The sequence below is a fragment of the Fulvia fulva genome, chromosome 2 (genome assembly GCF_020509005.1).
Source record: "Fulvia fulva chromosome 2, complete sequence".
In the NCBI taxonomy this organism is placed as follows: Eukaryota; Fungi; Ascomycota; class Dothideomycetes; order Mycosphaerellales; family Mycosphaerellaceae; genus Fulvia; species Fulvia fulva.
Window position 1 is genome coordinate 2,387,398 of NC_063013.1, and position 13,596 is coordinate 2,400,993.

General features: G+C 50.5%; 3 protein-coding genes across 3 annotated transcripts; 2 read left to right on the forward strand and 1 right to left on the reverse strand.

Moving 5' to 3' along the window:
- Positions 1-4,156: 4,156 nt before the first annotated feature.
- On the forward strand, positions 4,157-5,818 carry CLAFUR5_02925 (MFS transporter L2; the record flags this gene model as incomplete). The annotated part of the gene is made up of 3 exons (XM_047902073.1): positions 4,157-4,315; positions 4,370-5,338; positions 5,396-5,818. The coding sequence occupies 3 exons, from the start codon at positions 4,157-4,159 to the stop codon at positions 5,816-5,818; spliced, it is 1,551 nt and encodes a 516-aa protein (XP_047758291.1).
- Positions 5,819-9,416: 3,598 nt separating this feature from the next.
- Positions 9,417-11,850, reverse strand: CLAFUR5_02926 (Ankyrin repeat domain-containing protein 50; the record flags this gene model as incomplete). The annotated part of the gene is given in 2 exon segments (XM_047902074.1): positions 9,417-10,727; positions 10,744-11,850. 2 exon segments carry the CDS (start codon positions 11,848-11,850, stop codon positions 9,417-9,419), a joined length of 2,418 nt encoding a protein of 805 aa, XP_047758290.1.
- A 682-nt stretch (positions 11,851-12,532) lies between these two features.
- Positions 12,533-13,334, forward strand: CLAFUR5_02927 (Ran-specific GTPase-activating protein 1; the record flags this gene model as incomplete). Its single annotated transcript, XM_047902075.1, has 3 exons — positions 12,533-13,025; positions 13,077-13,205; positions 13,264-13,334. 3 exons carry the CDS (start codon positions 12,533-12,535, stop codon positions 13,332-13,334), a joined length of 693 nt encoding a protein of 230 aa, XP_047758289.1.
- Between the last annotated feature and the right edge of the window lie 262 nt (positions 13,335-13,596).

Here is a 13,596-nt window from a genome sequence, read left to right on the forward strand (position 1 = left end):
GTACGGGGGAGTGAATTCGAGTCCCTACTATAGGTAGTAGAGGTTAAAGTCGCCGAGGAGTACTTACTTTATATCTTAGCTTAGGGTCCGCTCTAGGTAGGCGAGGGTTCCTAGTTCCCTACTCGTCCGACCCCGCGGTAGCGGGTTATAAACGTTATAGATCTAGATAGGGCCTTATGTCGTGTCGATCTAGATTAATATTATGTCTCCTAGGTTGCCCTACTACGGTAGTATAACCTTCTACGACTCAAGGTCTATAGTCTTGCTTACGTATATATATATCCTCGGGATAACGCCTCGTTAGCCCGTAATTACGGTATAGTATCTCCGGTTATTATAAGTAGCTAGGAGTCCTACGTAGGGGTTAATCTATAGTTCCTATACCGTAATAACGTAGTACCGTAGCGGGTCTAGCTCTTATAGAAAGTAGCGCTAGACCTTGTCCCTACTTTTGTTTACGTTATACTATACGATAGTAATATCGTCGTATAGTATTATTCGTTATCCGTAAGGTCTATTTCCGTACTAACCTACTATGTCTCCTAAGTCTATATCTCGCTATCCGGCTAGCCCTAGGGCCGCTAGGGCGCCCTAAAGATTCGTATTTAGCCTAGTTCGTTAGCGGCCCGGTTAAGGTATCGAGGCCTACCGGGAGGTAGATACGTTTACGGTTAGGTTCCCTTATTCGTCTCTTCTACCCTCTTCCTTTTACTCGGCTCGAAGCCCTTATATACGGTAGGTCCCTCCTACTATCGTTAGGGGTACCTAGCTAGTATAGAGATCCTTACTTGTCTTACTCGTTCTTATACTACTATTCTAGCTAGGCATTAGTTTGAATACGCTAGGTACCTTCTACCGTAGTATATATACCTACTCTCCTTTTTTAGGTATTTCCTTCCCTAGTATAGGCCTACGTAGTAAGGACACCTTAGGGTCTTCTCCCCGTATTTTAGGGCTATATAACCGTACTATTAGTATTAGAAGCATTATAGTACCCTATAGCTACTCTAATAGATCTCCGTATCTATTCTCTCGTAGTTCTAGAATAGCCTATTATCTAGTATCTAGTTAGCTTGTTCCGCTATCTCTACCTAGATAATAAGCGATAAATACGTCTTCTCTCGGTCTACTATCTTATATAGCTATACCGCCTTCGTTAGTCGTACTCCTAGGGATATGTTCTAGTTCTATACTAGAGGTAGGGAAGGTCTTCGACCTTAAATATCCTAGGGACCCCGTAGGTGATAACGGTATACTATTAGTAGGAGACTCGTACCGACTTTACGACTTTAGTAGTCTACTCCTTATAGGTCTCTAGCTTTTTTCTATTAGACTCTTATACGGTAAAGAGTCTTACTACGCCTATTGCCTCTACCTTCGCTCTAACTACTTCCTTTTAGCCGATTCTATCGACAATCTCCTTGCTTATTAGGGCTATAATTTCTTGTTTCTCCGCCGGATTAGTAATATATAGGCGTACCGTATTACTTGCCTTTAGAGGGGGTTAATTCTTACCTACTACTACTATTACCTATATAGTTAGTCTCTAGGCTACCTTCTGTATTACTTGTTAGATTGTCTTCGGGATTTAGTATAATAGCGCTTTTAGCGCTCCTAGTAGCTATACTATAGTGTTCTTATATACCCGGGCTAGGTATTTATTATCCCCTAGTAAGTTTTCCGCCTCTATATATAGGGTCGTCTACGCTATATTGTTTGTCGTTAGCCTCTACTTTCTATATAGTAGGCCTTAGCTTATGTCCTAGGTTTTTTCTTGGTTTGTTCCCTAGTTTAGCTCTTAGTATAGTATGTTTATAAGGCTATAGCTCTCGTTAGTTACTATCCTTCGCTACTATTCGGGGTGAGGTTGCGCTTCCTAATTAGGTAGTTGTCCTCCGTAACTCCGTAACTCTAGGGTCCGCCTTTAGGGGAACGGAACCTTAGTTTTAGGGTTCTTTATACTACGATTACGCCGCCGCTAGCGTAGGCGGGTCGCTACTACTTAAGTAGATTACTCGTCTTAATAAGAGCTATTAAATAAATAGTCCTCGTCGATGTTCCGCTCTTAACCACTACGTTTTAGTCCTAGCTTATTATATAATAACGTACTAGAGAGCGCGCTAGCTAGCTATAATATACTAATTAGATAGAAGTAATATAATATAGAAGCTAGGATAAATCTACTTAGAACTAGTACTAATTTACGCTTATAGGGCTGCTATATTAGATAAGAAGTTATAGGGTTAAATAAATAGTAACTTATCTATTAGTCGTAGACTGCTATAAGGATTACTAGCCACATTCTTTGCGGACGAACTCGCTCATAAGCAGAGGCGACAACTCCTCTTATATCTTGAGTTCTCGGCTTTGCATCCGGCTGTAGCCACAGAGGAGCTACATCTTCACACCTTCGAGCTACATGTACGTCCGCTGTGGAACGTGTCTTCAAGATGTTGTGACCAGTGCACGCGCATCTTTGACTTTCCTGTGCCTGTCGATCGTCTCAAGCATGACGCGCAGAATGTTTCGACCGAAGTCAAGCTAGGGACCACGCAAGACATCGCTTTGGAGCACGCTCCCATTCCTATATCGTGCAACGTGGTTGCCGTTCCCGTCAAATGACCAAGTACATGTACTTCTTTTGCCAAGAATAGTCGAGCATGCAAAGTGTAGTGGTTGCAATGCCGCGTGAAAGAGTATTCATTACACAGAGATGGTTGGATGGGGATAGCAAGTGTTCCGTGCATTTGCTGCCCGGCCATGACAACTGCATGGCGACGGATAGTGATTTGTTGTGCACGGCTCTTGCTTGACCTGTTTGCATCTTCCACGCCGCCATCTCCAGTGCTCCAGCTGATTTTGAGCCACACTTGCGGAAACAAGCCAGCGTAGAGGTCGCCGCAGAGATGACTAGATCGCTTGACTGTTGGCCATGGCCTGTCCCGGTCTCAAGAAGACTTCAGCAAGGAAGTGAGCGCCGAGTACTGTGCGACCAGGCCAAAGGAGGGAATTGGACGACGGGTGGAGCATGTTCGATCGGGCGTGTGCACTTCAATCACCTCATATCGTAGGCGGAAGCAGGTAGATGGAAGATATAACAACAGCGATGGGAGCCGGATGGAGCAAAAGCTTGAATCGAGGCTCAGCTTCCAGGTTTCACCTCCCAACAGCACTTGCCTGACTTCGCGGTACATCTTGCATCTCTCCGCTTGTGTTGATATAATAAGGAAACTAGGACTAGTCTAACAGCACGTGGCGTCGCTTCTCGAAGTCTGTTCACGGCTGCGCAAGCCACCACACGACAGCACTGGCCAGTGGCAGCTCCGGAGCGCCTCTCTGCCGCCCAACCAACCGATGCACTGCACTCAGTGCGTACGTGTATATGTATGTAGCTTTGCTCTGCAGTTCTCCTAAGGAGATGTGCGGGCGACAGTCTCATAGCCGTGGCACTGGCCTCCAAGCATCGAGTCTCGACAAGTGACACCGCCACTGTAACCATCGCACACAGCGATAGCAATGCGCATGCACAGCGATCGAGATAGAGATGCGGCCGTGTAACTACCTTCCCATTTGTCGGAGACAGGAAGGCTGATGGTGGCTTGGAGGCTTGCTGATCTTCCACACGTGTATACGCGGCAGCAGAGCTCAACATGCACGATGGACGTCGAGCTATTAGCCTTGCTCGGAATACAGCGTACGCTACTGCGCTGTCGAGCGTATGCAAAATGTCCCGGCGGCATTACTCACACTGCTGGCAGATGCTGATGCCAATGAGTGCCGCCAGAGCTCCACAATGCAGCCAGCCTCCAAGAAGAAATGCGGCCAAATCCATGTGTTGCTCAGTCTAGCCTTCGAGGCTTGCACCATCTGCACGGAAGTCGGAACGCAATGCATACTACGTTTTACAAACGGTGGAAGCAATGTGCCAAGCTGAGACCTGTGGACCGCAGTGCCCGATCATGGCTGATAGTATGCGGTGCAGACTGCAATGGGCGAGCGTGGGAGTGCATCTATGTAGCAAACACCCAGCAGCCTTTGCTAACCGTACATCTCACCACCTTCACGTGCATTGTAGAGTTCAGTAACGCTGCTCTTTCTCTAGGGAATCATTCACCGGTCCCTCACGATGGAGTCAAAACACACCTCGAAGTCGACCATGACTTCCATCGACGTCGAAAATGCAAGCGACACACAGAGCATGGACAGCACCATGGAATGGACACCAAGTCGGCAGGTCAAGCTTATTGTCCTTGGCCAAATCTTCGTTGTCTTCGCCATATCTCTAGACATGACGATCTTGACAGCGACACTACCGGTAGGAGCACATGTTAATGAATACCGGAGCGGAGTGCGAGCTGACACACCATAGACCGTCGCTGAGGCGCTGCACACCAACTCGGTTATGACCTTCTGGATTGCGACCTCATACCTCCTCGCAAATGCAGTGGTCCAGCCTCTCATGGCAGCCCTGGCGGATGTCTTCGGTCTACGCAGTGTCATCTTCACCGCGATGGTGCTCTTCACCATGGGTAGCATTATCTGCGCCGTCGCAGATAATGTAGGTGCAATGCTCGCCGGTCGTGTTGTCCAAGGTGTTGGCGGTGGAGGAATCCTCTCCCTCAACCTGATCATCATCTCCGACCTCGTGCCTCTCCGATCCCGAGGAAAGTACATCAGCTTGCTGCAGTTCTGTGTGTCTATCGGCTTCAACATTGCCCCAATTATCGGCAGTCTGCTAGTGAAGCACACGACATGGAGGTGGCTCTTCTACATCAACCTGCCATTCTGCGCGATTGGGCTTGCCGTCATCCCCTTTGTCCTGCGGTATCAGCGCCCCGAGACCACTATCAACGACAAGATCTCGAGCATAGACTGGACTGGATCTATCGTGTTCATCATCGGCATCACCACATTCCTGGTCGGCATCACATGGGGAGGAACGCAGTTCGCCTGGGATAGTGCTGCAACGCTCGTGCCTATCATCCTTGGTCTCGCAGCCATCTTCATCACCGGCCTGTACGAGAAGTTCCTGGCGAAGCTGCTGTTCCTGCGGTTGTCTCTCTTCTCGACATGGTCGGCCGTAGCAATCTATGCTTGCACCGTCCTCCAAGCTCTTACACTCTTCACGGAAGTGTACTTCCTGGTACTCTACCTGATGACAGTCAAGATGTACTCGCCCCTTCAGTCAGCGACCTACCTGCTCGCCTTCACCGTCTGTACTGTCCCCGTCAGCGGCATTATAGGACCAATTATCACGCGGACAGGACGCTTTCGGTGGGCTATTTGGTCCGGCTGGGCGATCACAACCCTTGCACTCGGTGTTCTGACCCTACTCGACGTCAACACGCCGACGGCTCACTGAGTACTGATGTTCATCGCGGCCGGAATTGGTCAGGGACTACTGTTCATCGCCCACTCGATGGCTTCGCAAGCAGTATGTCAGTCGAGCGACGCCGCCCATGCCGCAAGCATGTACAGTTTCATGCGTAGCTTCGGGTTATGCTTGGGAGTAGCACTGGGCGGTATTATCTTCAGCAACTTCTTGGCACACAAGCTTCTCGAGGCTGGCGTCGACCCGACCATTGCGAAGCACGCCGAGAGCTATATCCCAGTACTAAGAGCCATGGCCGACGACAACCCACTGAAGCACAACATCATAGAGGCTTGCGCTTATGCTTTCCAGCGACTATTTGCAGCTATGTGCGGTCTCAGCGGACTTGGCCTGATCATTTCTTGCTTCATTCGAGGTCATACACTGGACCAGGAGTTGCGAGGTGGACATGTCCTCAAGATTGACGAAAGGACGAGGGAAGTCTGAGTCGAGGGTCACGCTGCATACAGTCCTGGGCATAGTTTTTACAACCCCTGTATTTACGCCAACCCCTTCCGGCTATCCATGTCCATCTCAGAAGGTGTTGCTACCTTCAATCTCATTATCCACACACTCACACACGCGCTATCTATCGCCACCATGCCGAAGGGACGCGTCTTTACCGAATTCGAGAAGGGCGAGATGTGGTCTCTTCACAAACACGCCCACTGGCCGCTGCAGCAGATTGCAGACGCCCTTCACACTAACAAAGGCTCTGTCTCTTTAGTAATCTCACGGCTTGAAAGAGTGCCACCTTCCACACCGAAGAAGAGAGGCCCACCACCTGTAATCAACACCTCCAAGCGTCAGCGACTTGTCTATCGAGCCACCACTGATGCTAACAGCCGCCGCCTGCGATACGAACAGATTGCCGCGATAGAGGGCATCTTCAGCGACGTCCGGACAGTAAGAGCTGCGTTTGAGAAGGAGGGCTTCTCACGATATGTCGCAACACGCAAGCCGTTGTTGACTAAGAAACATAAGGAGGCACGGCTTCGATGGGTAAGGGCTTATATTAAATGGACAGTGGAACAGTGGGCTCAGGTCCTTTGGACAGATGAAGCTTCATTCAGGTGTGGAATATTCGGACAGGTCTATGTGACACGCAGGGCAGATGAGGCTTATCACGAACACTGTCTTACAGCACGCTTCCGCAAGTTCTCAGCCTGTATAATATGGGGCTGTATCTCTGCAGATGGACCTATGGAAGTCTATATATTCGAGCAGGGCTCTGTCGACGGTGAGGTGTATCGCAGCCAGATTGTCCCTCTTATCCACACGGCAATTGAGAAGCAGCGAGTGTCAACAGGCTCGCAGGACTGCATTGTTATGCAAGACAACGCCTCAATCCACAAGGCGAAGGCAACGGTGAGTCTATTCAAGGAGAAGGGCCTACACCTTATGGAATGGCCAGCCAATTCACCAGATCTCAACCCTATTGAGAATCTATGGGCTCTTCTTAAGCATAGGGTAGGTGCTCATTTTCCTACAACACGAGATGAGGTAATAGCTGCTATCAAGATTGAATGGGCCAAGCTCACACCTGAGGACATACAACGTATATGCAAGAGTATGCGAGAACGCTACGAGGCAGTAATAGCCAACAATGGAGGACACACCAGGTGGTGAGCTACGCCAAGCAGTGGATACATCCTTCCTAATGAGGAAAGGTAGAAGAACAGGGATTGTAAAAACTATGCCCAGGACTGTATTCTGTGATTAGTAAATTTAGCGAAGGTGCTGGTAGGGTCAAAGCATGGGTCCCTCGAATGAGCCGAGCTCTTCGACAGCATAATTTGATATGTTCCAGCTCAACTACGCTTTCCATGACTCTAATGTCGATGTCACTACTCCGTATCAGGCTATGTTGTCAAGTGACTTGCTGGGGTAGTAGCCATAGTGCTGCCAGTGTTGTCATACCGAGGGCTCCTGAAAAGAGAGGTGGCCGCTTGCACAACTACAGAGTCAATTCTCTAGGTATCTACGACAATGCGCTCGTACCATAGCAATCGCTATAGCCGTGGAAGCGGAAGCGTTGCACGACGCGTCTCTCCTACAAAACTACTTGGGCCTGTGGTGCTCGGAGCGTTTCGCATAGGTTCTAATTATTCTCGCCATTTGAAGCATAGCGGTCACCAATTTTTGTCAAGAGCCCTTGTGCCATGCCATACCAACATAGCAGCCGCAAATGACGCCCAGTCATTACCACGCCCGACAAGTCATGCATGTTTGACTAAAGCGTCTTGACACGTCGGAAAGTTATGTTGTTAGCACAGCAGTAGGTAGTTGCGTCGAGAGTAGCGCAATCCGGAGTTCACGCTCCACACTGACCAAACCGCCCAAAACAACTGGTGGGATTATGTTCATTTCTGAAGGTGTTGTTCTATCTCTCTATTCACATCCACACCACCTTGTTCTTCGTTCTGCTGCGTCTATAGTCACAATGTGTATCTACTGCGTTCTTCTGACCCCTGCTGGATATGATATTCTCCAATCTCTCTGGCACTGAGTCGCATAGGGCGTTGATCCAGTCCATATTCTCCTCCCTTATCTGTTGCCATCGTTCTTGACACAGCTCAGCCACTATCTCATCAGACCAGTGAGGTCGTTGTCGTACGTACTGCTTCAGAGGGCTCCACATGTTCTCAATGGGTGCGAAGTCTGGTGATCTGGCGTGGTTGAAGAAGTAACGATATGGGCCTTCAGTCCTTGACAGCCCCATTGACTGCTTCATTCGCTCCACCTTGTTGTTGTTCTGAGCAACCCCATGGCCACTGTCATTATCCTCCTCAAGCGCAAATAGGATACGGTCGTCAGAGCTAGGGTGATAGTAGTAGTGTGTATCTGGATACACATCCTCAACCCAGTCCTTCACAACGAGCAATATCTGGCTGCAGTAGATGTCTTGATTCATCTTGCCGTTGCTGTTCGAGGGAACCTCATATTGAATCAATGGGGACATGTTGTTGTACCATATGGCTCCCTATAGATGGACACGCTTCTGATTCTTATCCATGTCGTCGTAGGTCTCTCTCACTTGGATATAATCAGGCTTGCGTCTCTCTGCGTTGCCACGCTTTCGAATGATATAGGCCTTGCCTTCAGGGTCCCATCCAAAGTGGACCTCATCACTCTATCTCACATGCCTCCAGTCTTCCGGTCTTGGATAAGTCATAAGCATGCGAAGAGCCCATCGCACCCTTGAGCGTGCTAGTGAGGTGGATATCCATTCCTTGCTCTCAGCAATGTAGGTTGAATAGCCTCTGTTCCTCATATTCCTTCGCAGTGTCTCAGCTGAGCAAGAATCAATGTCAGCTCTCCAGAGCAGATTGCCCCATGACACATAATGGCCTTCATAGTGGTAGTTCTCAAGCAGCCGTTCACACCGGTCCAAGTCCTCCTTGGATAAGAGCTGATCTGGTCCGGAAGGTGGAGGTTCTGGAAGGTGATATGGCTGTCTTGAGCCTGCAGTGTCCAGAGCATTGCGCACCTGATGCCTTGTGGGTGCGAAGAGCGGTTTGAAGGTCTTAACAAGGTCTCTTTGCGAGCACTTGATGCCCTTAAGTCTGCAGTAGTGATAGGCTCCTACTATCTGCTTCTTTTGAGGTGTTGAAAGGTGTTTGGTCATTTTGCAGTAGCTTCTCCAATCCAAGAAACAGGCGAAAAGTTTGCGACGGTAGCATGCGACAACAACACCACATATAGCCAATCAAAGCACGACAATTTGTTCAGTGATGTATCCAGATACGTATATAAATTTGCTGGTTGCAATGGGCCTGATATTGGATAAAGAAAACACGATTGAAGATGTGGTGTTGTTTTTGGTGGAGGTGGGCGCTTTGGTCCGTATGACGCGTGGAGTTGTATCTTGACCATTGCACATCCGATTCCGGCGAAGCACTGGGGTCTCCACCCTTTTCCGACAGTTGGTGACATGTCGTCAGGAGAGGCGAGGAGATCGACCTTTGCCATGCATGCGAGAGGCGATGAGGAAAGCGGGAGGCATTTTGAAGCCCAGGACTGAGCTTCATTGGTATAGCAGCATTCACCCTTGCAGTATTAATGTATACATCGCGTTGATCGCCTTGGCAGTCTCAGTTGGATGCTGCCTTCGCAACGATGTCAAGGGCTCCTGGTCTATCTTCTGATGCGGTTTGAGTAAGCTCTCCAACTTGCGGTCGTGCGCATGTTGCTTTGCAAGAATCCAAGCAGTACACCCCCTCCGATCTCGAAGGTGGGTCTCAGCACCAGCATCGATAACCAAGCGACAGATATCTGTCGAGCCTATTATAGCAGCGGACATCAATGGGGTGATGCCATCGGTGGCTTGCGTGTTGACATCAGCGCCCTTCTGAATCAACATCTTCGCGCATTCTATGTGCTTGTGGCGAACAGCGTTTCTCAGCGGCGTACGACCGAAGTGGTCTCGGGCTTCGATGTCGCTCCCGAGACCAACGAGTAAGGCTATGGTACTCGGATGGTTGAACCATGCAGCACGTTGGAGTGGCGTGTTCTTCCAGTCAGGGTTGCGATGTGCGTGGCCTGCAGCTTCTCTGTTCGCACCGAATTCTACGAGCATTTGAACAATGTCATTTCTGCCCATATGCGCTGCCACACACAGTGGAGTGAAGCCTTGATGTTGGGTGATCTCGAAGTCTGCTCCCCTGGATATGAGGAGTTGAGCTATGCCAACGTGTCCGTGGTGAGCAGCTTCAGCGAGAGCCGTATGATCGAGATGACCTTGTGTATTGAGGTCCGCGCCAGCGTCAAGTAACCGCTCGACACATTCCATATGCCCCTTGTTGGCAGCAATCGACAGGGGCGTAAAGCCATCGTTGGGTCTTGTAAAGGTGCTTGCGCCAGCCTCTAACAGGACTTTGAGAGTCTTCTTATGGCCGCCTTCCGCCGCCTTATGGACAGGTGTACAGCCCCATTTGTCCTTTACCTCCGTGTTCGGGCCTCGTGAAAGGAGGAAGCGGGTGAATTTGACGCTACCACGATATGCTGCCCCGAGTAACGGCGTCAGCTGCTCATTGTCGGTGCGGTTGATGTCGCACCCTGCTTCAACCAAGAGTTGCGCAATATCAAAGTGACCACGCGCGCAAGCCTCAGCCAGAACATCGTTTCCGTTCTTCAACCGTGCGTCGCGCTTGGCGCCGTGTCTTAGCAACGTAGGTACCACCTCGACCCTGTTGTCTCTGACTGCTTGAAGGAGGGGAGTCCACTCATCAGACGCAGCAAGCTCGAGGTCGACATCGTGGTTAAGTAACAGCGCAACCACATCCACATCGCCGTGTCGAGAAGCTTCAGACAAAGCAGTCTCACGATGCTTGTTTCTCGTATTGATATCGGCCCCCTGGCTCAAGAAATACGTAGTGCCCTGAAGATTGCCAAGCCAAGCCATGTGTATCAGTCTGATCCGCTGCACGAGCTTCAGTCGCTGTTCCATACTTGAGCAGCCACATTGCAGCAGGGCATTCAGAGGCGTAGAAGAGAGCCGTCCTTTGATCGTCATCTTCGAGATTGGCATCAATGGCAGCATCGACAAGCACTTTGACCACGTCTGGGAGTTGCTTCAAAACAGCATAATGCAAGGCCGTTCGACCGTCGTTGTCCTCAGCGTGAGGGTCTGTTCGCCGGTCAATCAAGATCTTCCTGGCGATTTCAGGAGTTCCAGCCAAGTGAAGCGCCGAGCAACCATGTTCGTCTTTTGCATTGATGTCAACAGTATCGGCGCGGAAGATTTGTCTCACTCTGGTCAAGTCCCCAGACAAAACAGCCTCATGGAGTGGAGTCGACTTTCTTTGAGGGATCGAAGCCTCATAGGGCGGCGCTGGACTAGAACTCCTCGCCCCATCTGCCACTATCTTCAGTAGGTCATGCTGGCCAGTGAGTAACTTCGCCAGCATCTGATCCTGGTCTGTGAGGTGCGCATCCACTACATCACTCTGTCCAGTGACGGCAAGAATGATGTCCTGAGTACGCTTGTCAAGGGCATCGAAACGATCGTTACTTTTGAGATCTATATGCTCGAGGCGCTTTCGCAAGCCGACCAAGATGCGAGAATCAAGTTCGCGCTGGTACTTCTCCAGACGTTCTGCAATCTTCTCGGCTTCATCCTTCTGCCATACTGACATTAACGCCAGACGGTGGCTCTTGAAACGCCGATGCTTTCCCTGCACCTTTAGCTTCTCCAGCTTTTGAGTCAGCTCTTGAGCAATGCTCGTGCAATTGTCACAGATAGCACGAAGCCGCCACTCTTCAGACTTCAGTTGCTGCCCAGCAAGAAGTTTGGCTTGCTCTCTTGTTACCTCGTGGGCGAGGTCTTGTAAATCCCGGGTCACATCTTCCAATTCTCGGTTCTGAAGGACACCATCCGTGCTGTGGTAGATGGCGTTGCCCACAGCCACGAGTTCGCCGGTGAACGAGATGAGCTGTGCAACGCCAGAAGCCAGAGAGAAGGCGCTGAGGGGATCCATGAGGAACCTGGCCCATGTGAAGTGGAAGATTATGTCAGTGTTAGGTTCTCAGCGAGGATGCCGCCAAAGCTGCAGGCTCCGCCACATCTAGTGTGGCATGGGTAACAGTAGCGCGCATCCCTCGTTATGTAGAGCAGTACTGCTTTGCTGCACGAGACATAATAGGGCCGTCTTGAGCAGCAAGAAGATCATCGGTAAGGGCATTGGGAGATAGGCCTTGTGACAAATGCATGTGTTAACAAAATAGTTCTATGTCGATCGAGACACAAGAAGCCCGGCGGCTTGACTGGCGACTCTTTCTCTCAGGTAAGGTGCTGAAGGCCAGCTACGGCCTGCTGAAGAGACGCGAATGTAGTGTAGTAATGTATGCTGGAATGGCCACTTGGAACGAGGTGAACAATTACAGTCCATGTGATGGCACATTGTCAAGAGAGTCTCGAGATCTGCGTCAACCTGGAAGGTGCTCAGCAGAAAGTGCGAGGGCCGTGCACCGACAGGGGCTTCGAATACCCCACCAGAGCATAACCGTTTGTGACAACTTTGTTTCAAACATCTTTGCACAAACACTCCACATTTCCCACCACGACCGGCACCAAGAAACGTAAATCTACACTCCAATACCACAGTGAATCGACTCGTCTCCATAGTACTCGAACAAGCGCGCCTCACACTCACCTTCATCATGGCTGAAGAAGACAAGAAGGTGGACACCACCACCGAGACCAAGCAAGATGACAAGCCCGTGACCGAGAAGGCTTCAGAGGCAGCATCTTCAGTCAAGGAGAACGTCTTCAGCATGTTCGGTGGCGGTCCAAAGAAGGAGGCGAAGCAGGAGAGCACCGAGGACAACGACCGCTCTGGCTCGGCGAAAGCACAGAAGGACAAGGAGGCTGCTGAGAAGGGCGACGATGAGGAGAAGGCAGATGAGGAGGAGGCAGACGTGCACTTCGAGCCTGTCGTCCACCTCACTCAGACTGTCGAGACCAACACTGCCGAAGAGCAAGAGGAGCAGGCTTTCAAGATGCGGGCCAAGCTGTTCAAGTTCGACCGCGAGAGCAGAGAGTGGAAGGAGCGAGGCACCGGTGACGTCCGACTGCTGAAGCACAAGGAGAATGGCAAGACGAGGCTGGTGATGAGACGTGACAAGACTCTCAAGGTCTGCGCAAACCACTATGGTCAGTGAATGATGCTGCTGTGCGTGCGGACAATTGCTAACATGGAGACAGTCGTTCCCGACATGAAGCTCTCGCCAAACGTCGGCAGTGACCGCAGCTGGGTTTGGAACGCAGCAGCCGATGTGTCTGAAGGCGAGCCAGAGGCATGCACCCTCGCGATCCGCTTTGCTAACGCCGAAAGTAAGTCTTCATTCATAACTTTACATCGCTCTTGCGCTCTCGCTGACACGAAACGTAGATGCCAACCTGTTCAAGGAGGCTTTCATCAAGGCACAGCAGGAGAACGAAGCGCTCTTCAAGAAGGAATAGACAACTGCCCATGTGGCGCATCCCCCGACTTCGACCCGCGCACGGCACTCAGAATTGGCCGCGCGCTCACCACCATTGCGAACGACAGTCTAAGGTAGTGAGAACAATTGAAAGGTCATGATACTAGCCCGACAACAGCGGTTGTGCCAACATGGTGCTCCACGTCGGAGCTACGACCACAGCATCTCTGGGCGTTCCGTACTGCACCTCATACCCACCATCTCCATTGCACAATACCCATGTCTGGCAATGTAGAAGCCAT